We start from the raw sequence: 18,712 nt of genomic DNA, 5'->3' as shown, positions 1-18,712 counted from the left end.
AAGTTCTTGAACTCCGAATCTAAATCACCGCAATATTTTCCACATTTCTTGATTTAATTTTATTGTTTCATTATGGAGCACTTAAAGCGAATGGTGGTGACACCAAAATGACAAAACGTGCAAGAAAATGTTAATGTGCAAATATTACGTACTTGCATCCTGATCTCTGACACAAATATGCAAGCCGTGAAATTTCCATGATAATGCCATTGCCCATATGTTACTTGTTCCCCTATGCACTCCTAGGACCCCATTTATGGTTCTATCCTAAAATCTACGTTGCACTTTCAAGATGAAAGTTTATTCTTTGAAAACTTCACAGACTTATTCATAAAAGTATTTTTTACCGTTTCCCTTTCTCAGGGTATATTGGAATGGGGAAGTTGTATACAAACACAGTAGACAAAGGTGGAGCACCCCTCCCAAACTTTCCCAGATTTGCCGATACTGAGCAGCAGCTTTGGAAGGAAATAACATCTAAATATATAATTTTGAAATGGGAATATCTCAGGCATCTGGATTTCAAAGAAAACTGGATCTTTCAAGAATTGAGGGTTGCTAAATATGCACCTGCTAAGAAAGAACTAGAAAAGGGAGAAAAGACCAGCATGGACTGTAATAGTGTTCATACCATTTTCCATCTATAATTGTTTGTTTATTCATTACATTTAAGAAGGGAGCTTTTTAAGGCAATATTTATCAACCTCGTGCTGACTGGGGAATTCTGGGAGTTGAAATCCACACATCTTAACAGTTGCTGAGGTTGAGAAACAGTGTTCTAAGGTACTTCACCAGAAGCCTCAGTGACCATGCACTTGTGGAGCCAATGTAGCTTGAGCTTGTACCTCACAACCACTTATTTGATAGTGGGAAACAATTGCATCTTATTAGACCTGAGCAAGTAGTTGCTTCAGATTTATTAAAGACCAGATTGAGATAATAAGAGATATGGATGATTCTAATTTAATGAGACAATTATATTAGTTCCAATGGATTACTTCTAGTGCTGATGTTACATTTTGTGTTATTTTTCCCCAAGATGTCCTGCAGTCACGCTATCCAAATCCAATTGTTCTTGAGTGTATGCTGTCCATAAGTTTCTGGAAAACATGCATTCTGTAACACTACAGATCGTTAAATCTTTGAGTCAGAATTTTTGGCCTTTTGTGTACTTTTTATCTGAAATTCTAAAGTTGCTGTTATATCCACAGGAAATGAGAGAACTTGATTTCACTTCAAGAGAGGTAACTCAAAACCATGGGCATGTATGAAGGATCTCTTATTTAAGCAGCTGCAGCTTTTTCAATTTGCATAACGGCATTAGTGTGGCTCCTAGCTGTTTCTATGTATGTGTACATATATTTCACGTGTGGTGACAGTTGGGAGCAGTTTCCAAATGTGCGTAAAACACACATTTACTTTAATTATTCAAAACTAGGTGCTTCATGCATACTTGGGTGCATTCATTTAACTAAAGTACTAAACTGGCTTGTCTAAGTAATGTGTCAAACTATAAGTAGTCCTTGCTTAGTGACTGCCTCAGTCAATGACTGCAGTTACAATGCTACTGAAAAGGTAACTTTGGGACCATTGCCCATATTTACAATCTTTGCAGTATCTCTCTCAATCATGTATTTGCCATTATAATCAGTTTGCATTGTCCTGTGTAAAATTGTAAGTACAATTGCAGTCACATGATTTTTCACTTAGTGATATCTTTACTTAATGACCAAATTGGGGGTCCCAACTAGCTAGGTATACAACACACTAATACAAAACAAAACAGTCTATGCTATGGTACACAATGTGATGTGCGGGTCCAGCTTACATCTATATACTTTGATGTAAGCCCCTCTAAGTTTAATAGAATATTGTAGTTCCATTTAAAATATACAGAATTGCAGCCTCTGAGTTTCATGCACATGCACACTTAATACCCAATCCTTGTTTCATATTGTCTCCAAGTCACATTTCAAGAGTGTACCATATCAGTCTATTGAAAGTGAATCCTTATTTTCAATTATTGCCTATTAGAATACCAAGAAGTTAAGGGGCTGGCATCTTCATTGGGCATCTCCATTGATCTGGTTTTCCTATGCCCATTGCTGCTTGCACAATGACTGTGAAGATAATACAGAGAAGTGATATATATGGTTTCAAAGTTTTAGCTGCAGTAATTTGCCTCAGGTTGCCTCTCCCAAAACCAAGGTTGTACTCCCAGCATAGGTGATAAGCCAGTGTCAACATCTTTCTTAACAAAATTCATTATGAAGTATGAAGTATTAGTACCATTTTATAAAACCTTAGTAAGACCACACCTGGAATATTGCATCCAGTTTTGGTCACCACATTACAAAAAAGATGCTGAGACTTTGGAAAAAGTGCAGAGAAGACCAACTAAGATGATTAAAGGCCTGGAGACAAAAACATATGAAGAGTGGTTGCAGGATTTGGGTATGGGTAATCTACAGAAAAAAAGGAGTAGGGGTGACATGATAGCAGTATTCTAGTATTTGAGGGGCTGCCACAGAGAAGAGGGGATCAACTTATTTTCGAAAGCATCAGAGGGCAGGATGAGAAACAATGGATGGAAACTAATCAAAGGGAGAAGCAACCTGGAATTAAGGAGAAATTTCCTAACAGTAAGAACAATTAACCAGTGGAACAGCTTGCCTTCAGAAATTGTGGGTGCTTTATAATGAGGTTTTTAAGAAGAGACTGGACAGCCACTCATCTGAAATGGTATCCGGTCTCCTGCTTGATTAGGGGGCTGGACTAGAAGACCTCCAGAGTTTCTTCCAGCTCTATTCTAAATTGAAAAAAATTCAATCTTCTATAAAATCAGTTTTTTAAATTTATTACATTATAGTTTAAAACATTTTAAAATACAATTATATACTGCTCCATAATATTTTAACACAATGTGTATTTCAGTACTCGATCCTTTATATTATTCCCATTAATCAATTTGAGAAGAGAAGAACCAATCCCACTTGCATCAAGTTTTTCCTTTTCCTCACACTGAAAAGAATAGGCTTGTGAGCCAAGCTTGCTATGAGTAAGGTGAATCTGTTGTTTGACCTTGTGACAGGCAGGCCTCGGCCTTGTGGAAACAATTTAGGCTGGTGTCTTCTACGTATTTTAAACTTTAATATTAACCATCATACTACTTACAAGTGATTGTGACACTTGATTAAAGCATCTGGAAAATACATGGCACGTCTGCCTATTGGATTTGTAGGGAAGCAGCACTGTCAGATGAACATTAGGAAGTGAGCAGAGAATATTTAGGGTCATTGTTCTCTTTCACAACTACTTCTGTCTGCAAGTCTTGCAGCTATTGGGAATGAGTAATGTTGCAATAACTATTTTTCAGTGATAGTTTTGATACCAAATTCAAACTTACAGACAATTGAATGTTCAAATTTTGTTTTTGACTTAATGTCATATTAAAAACTAATTGTCTTTTTTAGACAGTGGAATAATTTTTTCTTTTTTTGCATACTGTCCCATTTACAGTATGTTTCATGTTAAACATTTATATTCCATAGTTAATGAATTGTTTTTTAAAAAGTTTATGCCCATGGCCTGTTGTAAGTCAAGGTTTATGGCTTTGTATGTTATTAATAAACCATTGTTAAATTAAAGCTTAGTTAGTGTGTGAATCAGATCTACATGTCACTGAATATCAATTGTTGTGGTACCTCAGAAAGGGAGGAATTATCTTTATGATTTGCTAATGAACTATTGTAATTGAAGTAATGCAACTGACAGTGCCAGATATGGGAAATAAAATGTTGTCATAGGTGGAATTTTCATCTGTATGTATGCTATTAATGTGAACTAACACATTATTCTACCTTGGAATGATGCTTGGATTAGGATTGGGAACTAACCTGAAAGGTTCTCTACCACAGATTTTTCTTACCTGATGCCCTCTACTTGTGTTGGGACTGTCTCTCTTAACATTTGTAGTCATTTGGCTGGAAATTCTGGGAGGAGGGATGAGTTATTGGGGGCACCAGGCTGAAGAAGGATGGTCTTCAGATTCAAGACTTCAGATATCCTGTTTCTAGCCAATCTCTTATTAGCTGAAAGAATTTCTACTAAATACCCTCTTCTTTCCCCAAAGCATACACACAGACACGCAGAGAAACCAAATGGAAAGCATTTGAAATAGGACAAAGGATAAATCAGCTGCATCTGTCTGGTAATAAGGGTCGGTAATAATGATGAATTTCTCATTATTTGATTTGACTTTCACCTTCTCATGGGCTAAAGTCAGCACAAAAACAGATATAGAGACCATAAGAAAAATAACTTAAAATCAGCAGGCTATTTTGCAAACATCAATAAATACAGCACACAAAGTAACTAGCAATTTGATTGTTTAATTACTTGATGAGTGGTAGAAGCAGGGCTTTTTTTGTCATAGAACGCCCAGAACAGAGTTCTGGCACCTTTTTTGGATGGAACCTTGTAGGGTAGGCAAGGCGGGTTGTATGACGTGTGTGAGTTCTGGCACCTTTTTTTTTTTTTTACAAAAAAAGCGCTGGGTAGAAGGAATAGTTTAAACCTAATTTTCCCCTGATGTATGGTTTGACAGGACAAAAAACATACATACATGAAAAATATGCATAATATTCATCAGATCTTCCTGATAGATTTACACAGAATAGCTATCAATGGATAAAGTGTGTACACACTAGTCAGCGGATTATCATTTTTCATTTCAACTGAACTATCAGTAATGTAAACTCAATGCAGATAATCTGGATTTCTAAGTCTGAAGCAGAGTTGATGGCAGAACATTAGAGCATACCAACAAAACGGCCCTTTGTTGATTCAAGGCTAAAAGATTTAAAAGATTCCATATTCTCATAAGTCATATGATAGTCAAATGAAATGGGCAAGACGGCATGTTTGGAAACCCTCGCATTAAAACCAATGAAATAGTCTAGAAAAGATGCACAGCAAGCAAGGGCACTAAAACATAAGCATCAGGAGCATCAGTTTTCTTTCTTTTAAATATAGCATTCAAGTCTCAGAAAAAACGACAAAAGCCTTTTAAACAAACACCTTTTAAAAAAAACTCTTTGAAGCACGTTATTTATGTTGTGATATCTGGATGCTGCGTGAATTGGGAGTTTCAAAATGTATACATAAAAACGAGGCAAACTAATCAACGATTTTTATGGATGAAACTATTACGACGACTCAGGAACTGACGAAACAAGAACAATATTGTGCGTGTGTAAGCACATTTAGGCAACAGCGTCCCTTCTCAAACAAAACTACAACTCCCGGCAGACTTTGCTGGTTATTTTACACCCACTGAGCCGAGGGGGGGAAGACGGAGGTGGGCGGGGTTACCGCTGTTGCCATAGCTGTACGAGTGACGTATAGGATCGGGAGCAGTTCTACGACAGGCCGTGAGCCAGTCGGGGGGGGGGGCGCTTAGGGCTGATGCCGAGGGCTGGGTCTAAGAGAGCGGTCAGTGTCGGGCCTTTGGCCTGTGCGGCCAACTAGCCCGCTTGACGGTTCGAGGACGGGAGGGGGACCGCAGGGATCACCTTTCCCCGCCACGTCCACCTCAGCACCTCGGGAGCAACCGCAGCATCTTCTAGAGAGCCTCCTTCCCTTCCCCGTTTTCCTTACTTCCTCCGGGCTGGGGTTCTCGGTCGCTCTCCTCGCGCGAGGTCCAGCCATGTCCGGGCTGCTGGGGAAGTTGTTCGGGATCGGCCCGGGGGAGAAAGGCGGCGGGAAGGGGCCTTCTCCCCAGGAGGCCATCCAGAGGCTGAAAGAGACCGAGGACATGCTGAGTAAAAAACAGGAGTTCCTGGAAGAGAAGATCGAGCAAGAGCTGTTGGCGGCCCGCAAGCACGGCACCAAGAATAAGCGCGGTGAGTCCGGCTGATCGGAGCGATGGAGGAAAAAGCCCACTTCACGTTTGTGGGGGGACTCGGAGGAGGTGAATTTGAACGTCCTCTTTGGATGCGAGAGCGAGAGCGGGTAGGAGTAGTAAAAGTGGATCTTGTTCTTTGTATTTACTCGGGAGTAAACCTGGGCATGTATAGAGGTAGGTTCAGAGTTGTGGACGGTGTGGGCTTTCTTCAGCTGCCCCTTTTGGCCTCAAAAGTTATGTGATGGAATGGGTGCGATGGAGAATGCTTGCAGAAGGAAAATGCACCAACATCAGTCAGCACAGAAGAGCAAAATTTTTGAGAGAGGTTTCTACTGTTTCTGAAATCCGTGATTGAGGGAGCAATCTTTGATTGTAAGGCAGTGTTTCTCAACCTTGGCAACTTGAAGAGGTCTGGACTTCAACTCCCAGAATTCCCCAGCCAGCACAGCTGGCTGGGGAATTCTGGGAGTTGAAGTCCGTACCTCTTCAAGTTGCCAAGGTTGAGAAACACTGTTGTAAGGTGTAGGTCTCTTGGTGAAAAGCACCCTACTTGGAACGGTTCCTTTATTCTCAATAGTATCATGAGTGTTGGATGTTCAAATCATTTTGAAGGGACCTCCCCACAACTCCAATAGCATCCAGGGCACAACAGATATCTGGGGAATATTGTGTGGAGTTGTAATATATATATAAAAAGGCACTTTGGATTTTTTAGAATCTTTTAGATCAGTGTTTCTCAACCCTGACAATTTTAAGGCATGTGGACTTCAACTCCCAGAATTCCACAGCCAGCATTGCTGGCTGTGGAATTCTGGGAGTTGAAGTCCACATGCCTTAAAATTGTCAAGGTTGAGAAACACTGTTTTAGATGTACAGTGCAGTATGTAATCAATCAACCATTTTATAAAGCTTTTAGTTTATTTGTCTTTTAGCATTAGTGGTATATCATTTTTGACTATATTAATTCCTAAGTACTAAGCCAGTTTGCTCTAGTGATTTAGGCATCAGGCTAGGACCTGGAAGACTCTGAGTTGTAGTATTAAGTATGTTTGTCACTTTGAGTTATTTATAAAAAATAACAAAGACATGATAATAAAGAGTAGGTGCACATGTAAATTAAAGTTACTAATTTGTCTATTCCAATTCTTTCCAATAATATCTCTCTCCCAACTCTTCCTCCCAAATTAAGTTCTGTTATGATATGGAGATCAGATATTGAAATAGCCTGAGTGGGATACTAAGGCAGTGGTCCCCAACCTTTCTGGCTTTGCAAACTGGCAGTGGCAGGGGTGGGGGGGTGTGGAGAGAAGAGGAGATGGTTCCACAGGAGCAGCAGGTGAGCATGCTTGTGTGTGCAGCTCCATTTGTGCAAGCAGCAGTCTTGCGCAGCCCAGAGTTTAGGGAGCCCTGTACTAAGGGAATACTTTAGATTCATGTAAAATTATACAATATTGTGTATGACTCTGCTCAACTTAGCTTGCCTCCTTGTTCCTATTTGAGGCCTACATGGATTCTGTGGCTTAGTAAGTATGATCTGCAGTTTAATTTCACATTGATAAGTTTAAGTTGAATCCAGTCATAGGTAAAGGTAAAGGTTTCTCCTAATCCAGTCATGTCCGACTCCAGGGGCGGTGCTCATCTCTGTTTCTTAGCTGAGGGAGCCAGCATTGTCCAAGACACTTGGTCATGTGGCCAGCATGACTATGCTGAGGTGCTGTTACCTTTCCATCAAAGGTAATCTATTCGCATTTGCATGCTTTCAAACTGCTAGGTTGACAGGAGCTAGGGTAAGTAATGGGAATTCACCCCATCATGTGGTGCTTGGGTCTCGAACCCGGGATGGGCAGTCGTGTTGTAGAGGGTTCAGACTTATTCTCACAAGTTCCACAAGATAAGACTAGAATAGCATGAAACCTCAAGGATGTGGACATTAGGAAGAACATTTTGATGATAAGAATTCTAATCAGAATAAGTTACTACATGGACTTCTTCCCTTTCACTGGAGATTTTCAAATAGAGGTTGGTTAGTTATTTACAAGAGATGATGTAGTGCATTTGCAGTATAGATATGATGGATATGATAATGATAATGTCCCTTTCACTCTATGATTCTATGAAAGTACACATCTAGGGAACAAATTAGATATCTGAATATCTTGCTGGTTCTGGTTCCCATGTTTAACATCATTATTTTATTGTTTTTCTGAGAGTCTACTTCAGTTTAGGGATTGCTTATATGTAAGTATAGGCTGTCACTCAATGCCTGAGAAAGAGTAGTATCATTTGAATTGTAGTATGGGTTGTATATTAATAATGTGCTTGAATGGCTTTAACTGTGAGTTGTGACAACTAATGATCTATTCTAGGTTTTTTTGCTCTCTTTTGATATGTCTTTCCTGAGAATTGATGTGACTTTATCAATTGCTTACTGATTTGATTGGGTAATTCAGTCCTACCAAAGCCTTAATTTCATCAATTGAGCATCTCAGAGCAAATGCATAGTTTCTAGTAGTAAATACTTGTTTGTTTTCTCAATGGAAGCTGGAGGCAGGTGGCTGTGCATTATGACCTGTAGGTTTCCTGTACAACATGGTGTTTATTGTCTATTGTGTAATTTTATGTGACGTCAAGAAAGTGAACTTTTGTATAAGTAGGTCAAAACTAAGGTTGGTGATGCAGTGTAAATTAAGATTTTGATGGAATTTAATGAGAGATTCAGGTAGGTTAGGGGCTTCAGAATGTAAAATTTGAGAAAGCATGCCCTAGGTCAGCTGTGAAGATGTAGACACATTGTGGAGCTATGAGTGCCATTGATTTGCAGATATGTTATTGCCAAAGGTGAGGGTGAATACGAAGTCATACAGTCTAATGGCAAGATAGGCTTTATTGACCTCACTTATGATATTCCTGACATTAAAGTCTATACTTAATGGATGTTGTATATAATATCTCAATATCCAGGATAGTTAAAATGGTATGGGAAGGTTGCCAATGGATTTTAGGTGTTTTAGTAAGTCTACGATAGCTCTTACATAGCCGGACTGCTGATTGGTTAAGATCTGAACACAGTCTATGGAATCTGATTTTGTGATATGCTGTGGTGGTTCTAGTGCTCGAGACAATGGGATGATCAAAATTTCTTAGTTTATGTAATTTGAGGATTAGGTAAAAGTACCCAACTGGGGCATCTGAGTTGTTTCTATATAGTTCTATATGTCCTTAGAAAATTATTTCATCAGATTACATAGTTCTTTCTGGTATGTTGTTGTGGGATCTGAGGAGAGACGTTAGTAGAATATGGTGTTATTTGCTTTTCCTGGGCTTCCTTGACATAATCTATCTTTTTTATAACTTCTGTTAACTTGCTTAATACTAAATCTTTCTAGTTCTGAAGATCTTGGAGCACCAAGTTCTGCCTTGCTAAGATTGTTGCAGAATGAGAGGTTTTATTTTACTGATGAGTGTGGCTTAAATTTGTGATAAACATTTCATGTAGAAATCCATTGTAGTGTTACATCCATGCAGTATATTTAAAATGTGTTTGGGATTTGATGTGATCTGTACTTGTGTGTTGTTCCAGGATGTATTAGGTTCGTGATGGTTGTAATTCTATGTCTTGTTTCTTGTTTTGAAAGTACTCCTTAAGCCTCAGGTGGTGAAAGTAACACAAAGGTGTATATTTTTTGTAGGTTTGATGAGGCAAAACGGTAAGTCTCATTCTGACCTGCATATCATAAAATTAAAGGTGAATTTTATCATGATTTCTGTAGCTGAGATTTCTCAAGAATTGAGACATTGGAAAGGACTGTGTAATACATACTTCTGAATAGAGAAAAAAATGGAGAAAATCTATGTGGTTGCTAGGAGTTAAAAATGACTCAATGGCACCTAAAATGCAATAGGTATGTAATAAATTGCTGATAAAATAAAAGCTGCTGGTAATTTAATGGGCAAAATAAGTTCTTTGTCCTGTTTGTATAGCTACTGACATTTGAGATAACAGTTCATATTGTATTTGTCATGGCAATTGATCAAACAGTTTTTTCTGGTACAGCAAATTCAACCCTCAAAATTAAACAGCTTCATAGAAGGCATATAGGCTATTCATATAACTACTTCTTAACTCATTAGGCTTATAGGATATGCAGGATGATGGTTTCCTGAGTGGGTAATGGCATTGTTCTTCTTTCATAGTTTCTTAAAAATGCATAATAATGAAGCACCTTTCTACAAATTTCTTTCTTCCTTCCCTCGCATATTCTGGCTTCTTTTTAAGCAGTGAGAAAACTTTATTGTCTTGCTTTTTCTTTGTGATTTCCCCTGGAAACAGACTATCTTACAGCCTGGTCATCCAAAACTATTTGAGTTGACCTGAGTCTCCTCTTCGGTGGCTTTCCATGTTTTCATTTGATTGACATATCATTTATCTTTTTTTTAACTCCGTAGAAAAAGGGGAAAAGAAACTAAATCATGCAAACGTTGTGCATTAGAAAAGAGTTATTATCCTTAATATTTTTATATATGGGGAATAGGTTTTCCTTCTTTTTCCCAATTATTTTATTAAGAATTATATTAAACAGATAAAACTAACAAAGAAATCTAAAATAAATATACACCCAGGTAGTCCTCACTTAGTAGCTGTTTGAAGTTATGACAGATTCCCAAAAGCTACTTACAACCTTGTTTTGAAGTTATGGCAGCTACAATGCCCCCGTGGTCATTCGCCCTTAGGGCCGACTGCAGGGACACTGCAGTGGCCTTTCTCTGGCCTCTCTTACTCCCATTCCGCCCTACCAAGTCCCCGTAGGCCTTGGGCTGCTCCTCACCCTCCTGTCACCCATTGCATGCAGCTCTTTTGATTCAGAAATCTCATGTTGGGGAAGGAGGGCAGGCCACTTTATCGCTGGCTGCCTCCTGGAAGTGGTCATCATTTCAGCACACATACAATTCCTTAAATGTCCACTTAAATGGTGGCCATTCCCAGGAGGCTGCCATGTGGCCCCAGGAGCAACTGTCCCATTTTTCTTCCCTGAAGCAGTCTGCACAGCCTCCTCCCAACCATCCTTAAGTCCCATAGATAGAATTCTAATTCCTGTTTTCTTCTAGTTTCATTGCGTTTTCTCTTGAACTTCTTTCCATCTTTATCCAAGTCCATTTGTACTTTCCATAAACACCAGCAACTCCAATACATCTTTTGTATTTCAGTTTAAAAAGATACCCCACCTCGCTCCTTGAGTGTATTGTTTCATATATAAAACTATATTATAAAACAATATTATATATTGTTTGATTTTTAGTTTTCTTCTTTTTCACCTCCTGGTTTTGAGAAAAATGGACTGAAAGCTGTTCAGCATGCCTATTTGAGTTCAATAGAATATTAGTCTGTCAATGCTATGAATCTGATATGGAGTTAAATTTAGAGATAATAAGTAAAATTTATTTCCCTAGGAAAGAGTATCTTTATTTTGGAACAAAATAAAGAGGAGTAATTTTGAACACACATTTGAAGTGGTTTTATATTCTGGGTAGCATTCTAGTAGAGACAGTTGTAGAGGCACATTATATATCAATCATGCTTTGTGTTGTTTTTATCCAGCTGCACTCCAAGCTCTAAAACGAAAGAAGAGATATGAAAAGCAACTTGCTCAAATAGATGGCACACTCTCCACAATTGAATTCCAGAGGGAAGCCTTGGAAAATGCTAACACAAATACCGAAGTGCTCAAGAATATGGGCTTTGCTGCAAAAGCAATGAAAGCTGCTCATGATAACATGTAAGATATCCTTCTCATTGGTTTTCTGGAGGGATGAGTACAAAGCAAGGATTAGGATTTGCAGTGTTTTTGGTTTAATTAGCGTAAACCGTTTTTGGCCATTGTCTAAAAAAAACCCAGCTTTTTAAAAATTTTATAATTGATCCAGGGAAAACAGATCACAAGTCTTAGAATTCAGATTGCTCCCCCCAAGCGTCTGAGTACTATAAAGCATTGGGAAATTATTAACATGCAGCAGTATTGAATAAGGCAAAGAAATACTAATTTTGCTTAATAATTACCAATCTCTTTGTTTCAGAAAAAATTGAACACTTATTATAGCTCATTTCTGTGATTATTCATAAATGCATTCTACTTTGTATACTGAAATCATTTTTCATGTAGCATAAAAGGCATTTCACTTCTATGATCTCAATTTGAACTTTAACTGGAATAAATCCTTATTGTATTGCAGATAATTATAGTAACTCATTTTCATAAACTGTTAAGTCTAATATTAAAAGAAATTTAATTTAAATCAGTGTTGAAATGATTTCAATATAGGTTTCCAGAAATGCCTGCTAATTTTAATTGCTCTCCAAGATACTCTCTGAATGGATGAAACTTACCATATTGGTCTCTTACAGGGATATTGACAAAGTAGATGAACTCATGCAAGATATTGCAGAACAGCAAGAGTTAGCTGATGAAATTTCAACTGCTATCTCCAAGCCTGTAGGAATTGGTGAAGAATTTGATGACGTAAGAATAAATAACTAACAATAATTACATTCTGTGTCAGACATACAGTGGTTAGGAAGCTCAGTAATTTAAAATACTTTGATAGAGTGCTAATTACCCACAACTAAAGCATCATGACGGTTTAGAGAACATTGGACATGATGATGTGATCACCTGTTAAGAACCACAGTTGTTAAACCATCCTCACTCTCCCTAACCTCTTGGCAACCTTCAATACCATCAATCATGGTATCCTTTTGAGTTGGCTACAGGGCTGGGGCTGGGCAGCACAGTCTTGTGCTGGTTCGGCTCTTTTCTCCACGGTTGGTCCCAATTGAGGTTAATAGGGAGTGAGAGGTCCAGCCCTCGACAGTTGTATGCCACAGGATTCGGTACTTTCTCCACTCCTTTTTAACATCTTCATGAAGCTGCTGGGTGAGATCATCTATCACGATGGGTTGAGATATTGGTAGTACGCTGACAATACCCAAATTTATATTTCCACGCTTGGTGATGCAAGTGATGCTGTTGCTCGCGGTGCCTGGAGGCTGTGAGGGCCTGGATGGGGGGGATGAGAGACTTTGACTGAACCCTGGCAAGACTGAACGGCTTTGGGTGAATGGGGCCCCGAGATCCGGTACTTTGTCAGTTTTACCTCTGGATGGGGTGGCCTTAGATGGATCTGGTCTGTAATTTGAGAGTTGGCCTGGACTTGCAACTCCTTCTCAAAGAGCTGGTGGCAGTTGCGGCTAGGAGAGCCTTTTCACAACTTTAGGCTGTGCGCAGTTGCAGCCTTTCCTGGATCAGGAGTCCCTGCACTCAATCATTCAGGCCCTAATCATCTCACAATTGGACTATTGTAATGCGCTGTACATGGGACTACTCTTGAAGAACATCTGGAAGCTGGTTCAGAGTGTGGTAGTACAAATAGTTCTTGGGGCCCAAAGAATAACCCATGTAACACCAGTGCTCCACAAGCTGCATTGGCTGCCAGTTGGCTTCCGGGTGTAATTCAAGGTTTGGTAATCATCTTTAAAGCCCTTCATGGCATGGGTCTCACTGGGATCAGTCCACCCCACCCATGCTGGCAGAGAAGACATGCTGTGGGCCCTGTCAGCCCAAATATTCTGGCCAGCAGAGTCCAGGAGAAGGCCATTATGCCTGCACTCTAGAATATCTTGCTCCCTGGAATAAGGTTGGCTTCAACCCTCCTCACCTTCTGTAAGAGCCTAAAGGCCTGGCTTTTGTCAGTTATCTTGGGGCTCCAATGCGGGAGCATCATAGTGGAGGTGGCTGATAGATTAACAACAGATCTTACCTCCTCCCCCATTCTGCTCCTTCTCTCCTCATCTTTAATTGGACTGTAGTGTTTGGCTTGCATTAAGTTATGTTTTTAGTATATTGTAAGCACTTATATATATATAAGTGCTCAAATTCATCCATCCATCCATCAATCAAATGGTGAGACTCTGAGAAAATCCAGTTGCACCCAGTGGGTCATAAAAATTAAAACTATTATTCTCATAATACAGCATTAGTAAATGTGATTACAGATACTAATATAAGCAATGAAAATTTTTCTCACTTGTTCCATTACAGGATGAACTGATGGCTGAATTAGAGGAGCTAGAGCAGGAAGAACTGGATAAAAACCTGTTGGAAATCAGTGGTCCAGAGACTGTTCCACTACCCAATGTGCCCTCTATAGCTATACCTTCAAAGCCTGGTAAATGTTGGAAAGTGATGTCCTATGACAAATGTAGATGCTGCACAAACATACTCATATGTACACTATTTGCATAATTTATTAATTTTTTTTAAAAAAATCTTGCCATACCTATGTCTAAAATTTGTTTATTTTATAGGAATATCTGATCTCTTTTCCAATCACAATTTTATAGCACTATAAAAGTACACATTAATGTTGTAAGCTACACTGGAAATTTGAGATTAGGACAATATTACAAATTGTGACTGGTACATGACAAAAGGTTGATATGCCATTAAATGGTTCTTGGAATATAAACTCATTATAGACTGCATAACATTTGTACCAAGCTATTGTTCTTAAAATGGGAATGGAAGGAGATTTATCTAAAGATGCATCAAGTAGATTTCAACATAGAACTATGAGAGGGGAAGAATAAAATTTAAACTAGGATAACCTTAAATCTAGATACAATATCTCATTTATAAAATATTTATTCATAGTGTAAGTAGTTTGATTTTATATTTTCACTTGCCAGTTTTTTTCTCTTTGTTGGTGTAATTTCCTATTATATTTTGATTTAATTTAACAATAGGTTTTGCATAAATTTTTAATTTCATTCATTCAGCATAGCAGTCTATCTAATGATTTTTCTTACTTATAGGGGTTTTTATATCTTGCACACTATGTGGTAATTCAGTCAGTATTGAAAGTGAAATGCTTAATTCTTTACTATTGTGCCTTGCTTCTAGCTAAGAAAAAAGAAGAGGAGGATGATGATGACATGAAAGAGCTTGAAGCCTGGGCTGAAAACATGTAACTGCACCAGCAGTGAGCTGGATAAATAATTGGGACTGGTCACCTGTTGCTAAAGGTGCACATATACTTGGGAGACTTCATTAAGCTCAAGGTCTTTTATTTCTTTAAGCCCCAAACTGGGAATTACATTCTACAGAGCTTGGTTTGAACAAAGTAAACAAAAGTTTCCAAGAAGGGCACCTGTAATATAGAATGTTGAATTCCTTTACATAATAAGTGTTATTGGCAAAACTCCAATATTCAGCTTCTGGACTTAGCTAATGCCATTGCTGGATCCTCATCTTTCAGAATTCTGACTGTGTTGAGACTTGGGATGTGAAAGTGGTAACTTAAGTTGAATGAAATTTCGTGTAAAGCATTACAAAATGGAAACTCATAAGCCATTATTGGCTTACTGTGTTTAGATGTACAAATGCATTAGGCTTTTAGTACTTTAAAGTCTGTATTTATATTGGCAACATTGAAATGCCTCTCATAATGACACTGAACTTGGTCACTTTCCCCATTTTAATTGGTGAAGTGGATTTGGAATGATAAATTATTTTGTTATGGAAATAAATTAAATTTACACCTCTGTTCTAGCTGTATGTTTTTCTAGATAGCACCTGGATGTTTACTATTTGTGACAACCGATAGCCCATGCAGAAACAAACATACATTTATTTTAAATATGAATGCACTGTATTAAACTGATTTTCATACTGTCTGAGGTGTTCATTTGTGTAAATATTACAAAACTTTGAAAAACTTTTTGGATTTTCTTCCAGTTTATTTCTTAGTTTTTTCCTCATTCTCTCAAAATTTGCCTTTGAGATAGAAATATTGTACAGATATTCCAAGTAGTTCTCCACAAGCTTTTCTTTTCTTTGTTTTTTTATTCTTCAGAGAGAATGATCTAGAAACAAATATATTTCAGCATTAAGCAGAATTTCTGGGAAAGTTTTGAATTCATCTTTTTTGGATTGTTTACTGTGTCTATCTACCTTTTGAACTTATTTTCCATTTGAGATTTCATAACGAGGTCTAAAAGAAACTTGGCACTAGATCAAAAAATAACTCCATAATAATACTAATGAAAAAAATATTTTTTTCAGTTTGTATATGCATATATTTTACAGTTATGTCATTTTTATATGAAACTGAATGGGTGTTCACGTACACTTTATAAATGCATTTAGTCTTTACCAAAGTGCTACCAAATCCCAAAGCAACACACTTGATCCTAATGCTGGCTAATCATGCCAGGTTTTTTTTTGTTCTTTAGTATGCCAGAATTTTAATTGGAAAACTTACCAAGCTATAATTGAACATAATATTCTGATATGTAGAAACAGAAATACAACATTTCTTTTTTTTTATTGGAAGCAGGATACAATTTTTAAAGCCCTAAAACAGATCACACTCATTCTTAGTATTGTTAAGGATGTATGTGCATGCCATCTTTCTCACAATTGTTTGAGTATAGATCTCCCTATTCATCTTTATGATTTTTTAATATCCTTCAGTGTTCTTTTTCTCAGGATTGTGAGCCCATTTTCTCAGGAAAGAAGATTATGTACTATTATACTGATGTACTGCTTTCCTCCATATACTTGCACCGCATGGTGAAAGCAAAATAAAAGTTACTAAAATACTCTTGGGTTTCAAAGTAACTGCAATTTTGTATAGTTGTCTTCAATAGAGACATAATGGCCTTGAGGGTGGTTGTAATACAGTGCCGAGTTACCCATTCTCAGTAGCTGATTCTTTGGTTCATTTTCTCTGATGTATTTACTGTAATTCACTTTGTTGTTTAAGATTATCACCTTATTGCCGACCCTGAATGAAAAGTCCTACAGAGCTTGTATGAGATTTTTTTATGAACCCCAGAACTATAAGAATTCTAATTGATAAAATTGGTTATATGTCTTGCTTCTATGGAATAAACCAGAGAATGATACATAGATCTAGCTTTTACAGTTCTTTCCAAACCATGTTTTTTCTTCTGATAAAGATTCAGCTAGATTGTTTTTAATTAGAAAAGTAATTAGAAAATTTATAAAAACTAAGTCATTTAAGCAAATGTAAAGGCTGTGTCACAGGCTCATTTTTGTTTGATAGATGGGGTGGATTGGATTTTACTAACACAAGATACTTTATTGATGAGCAGTTACAAAAATACTGTAAAATTTGGTTCTCAACAAAAATAAAGCCTTTATTAAGTCTGTCATACCCTTGTGCCTATCTTATTCTTGCTTCCTACACCTCAGGCCTTTTTCTATTACTCTGGAAATATTAGGTGCTTAAGTACATTTTATTTAGCTTCATATACTGTGTCTCTTACCTTTCCTCCCCTTTACCAGCTTTCAGGTTGGAAGCATAAGCTGACTATACAGTAAAGCAAGCTGTTGCACAGTCTCTGCAAAATTGGTGACTGACCCTTTATATGCTGCGAAGTCAACTTCACCTACTCTGTTAGCTTTCGGACTCTCTTTTCTCCACAGCCTCTTTTATCAGCCAGTGTCCTGGATCGTTGTAGATGTGTAGATACTTGTAGATGTGTGGCTATGGCTTAGCCGCTAAAGGATTCACCTAGTGGCAAATTTCAGTTCCGCTGGACTGTTGTTTTTCTACTCTTTCTGTTATTGTTGCAATGCAATGCTTTTCCTTTAACCAGACTGTCTATAGCTGCCTCTTCTTCCTCTTTGTTCCTCCCAATTTGCCAGTTGCTTCTTGCTGTTCCTATGTTGTTCACTTTACTTCTTTCTTTCTCCCAAACCCAGGCTTGCAGCCTTGAAATATGCACCTAAAAAGCAGAACTAGTAATATTTTCTACACTCTCCTGCTTTTATTGTAGCTCCTTTTGACACCAACTGTCCTGCTAGGAGATGGAAAAAGGAGAGAGATTTATGGAGGTTCTAGGAAAGCCATGTAGCTTAATGAAGGAGAAAGAAGGAGGAAAGAACTTGCTCCTTTTAGAAGCTCTCCCACTCATCTTCCCAAAACAGTAGAAAAGAGACAAAGTACTGATCTTTCACAACTATACTCTCCTTCAAAAACATGGGAGGGATTCACATCTTCCAGATTTTTCCATGTGATCCGTCTTCCACAATCTGAACTAGCCATGCATATATTTACATATTAAATGCATGTTATGTTTTATTCTAGATGAAGAAGGTAATATTTTATCTTTTTAAACTGCTGTACAATATGTATATATATATATATATATAAACAGTTTCATACCCATTCAAACTACTCTATATAAAATAAAGCCCCATTTTAAATCAATCAATATATTAATCTATTAGTATGCTTTGCCCAGTATTTATAGAGTTCAGAGCTCTTCCACTTTGGAGCGACACATGATTTTGATACTATTAATACTCTTACAATTACTTTTATCATACAACCCCCTCTCTATCTTTCTAATTGCCACAATAAATAAATAACTGAAATTCAGCATGAATGTTCCTGTTTCTTTGATAGACTCCTACTTTGTCAATCTGCTTAGTTTCTTATAAACAAATTATTATCAAATTTTTTTTTTATTATTTTCAACATAAGAAAAAAAACAATCACAAGTACATCACAATTGAAAAACCCCACCCCACCCCCCACCCGGACTTCCCAAACCTAATCCCAGGATACTATTCAACTAAAAGTAACCTTATACTAATATCCCTAGCTCCACAAAATATAATTCTACATAAGTAGGTGAAATATATGTATATATAAAAAAAAGAAGAAAATTTTTTTTATCTAAAAACCTAACCTATATTCCACCATTCTATGCTTATTTTGAAT

General features: G+C 37.6%; 1 protein-coding gene across 1 annotated transcript; it reads left to right on the top strand.

Moving 5' to 3' along the window:
* Nucleotides 1-5,449: 5,449 nt before the first annotated feature.
* On the top strand, nucleotides 5,450-17,135 carry CHMP4B (charged multivesicular body protein 4B). The gene is made up of 5 exons (XM_015823219.1): nucleotides 5,450-5,903; nucleotides 11,502-11,679; nucleotides 12,306-12,420; nucleotides 13,999-14,125; nucleotides 14,860-17,135. Exons 1-5 carry the CDS (start codon nucleotides 5,708-5,710, stop codon nucleotides 14,925-14,927), a joined length of 684 nt encoding a protein of 227 aa, XP_015678705.1. The 5' UTR covers nucleotides 5,450-5,707; the 3' UTR covers nucleotides 14,928-17,135.
* Nucleotides 17,136-18,712: the final 1,577 nt, after the last annotated feature.

This window comes from Protobothrops mucrosquamatus, unplaced genomic scaffold, assembly GCF_001527695.2.
Source record: "Protobothrops mucrosquamatus isolate PMUCROS unplaced genomic scaffold, P.Mucros_1.0 scaffold1801, whole genome shotgun sequence".
NCBI lineage: Eukaryota > Metazoa > Chordata > Lepidosauria > Squamata > Viperidae > Protobothrops > Protobothrops mucrosquamatus.
This window is presented reverse-complemented; position numbering and strand designations above follow the sequence as displayed.

What these genes read in the sequence shown, in the direction of transcription:
- CHMP4B (XM_015823219.1), top strand. Translation starts at nt 5,708, where the DNA reads ATGTCCGGGCTGCTGGGGAAGTTGTTCGGGATCGGCCCGGGGGAGAAA. An exon ending in CGGCACCAAGAATAAGCGCG is followed by an intron (nt 5,904 to 11,501) that starts GTGAGTCCGGCT and finishes GTTTTTATCCAG; the next exon opens with CTGCACTCCAAGCTCTAAAA. An exon ending in AAAGCTGCTCATGATAACAT is followed by an intron (nt 11,680 to 12,305) that starts GTAAGATATCCT and finishes GGTCTCTTACAG; the next exon opens with GGATATTGACAAAGTAGATG.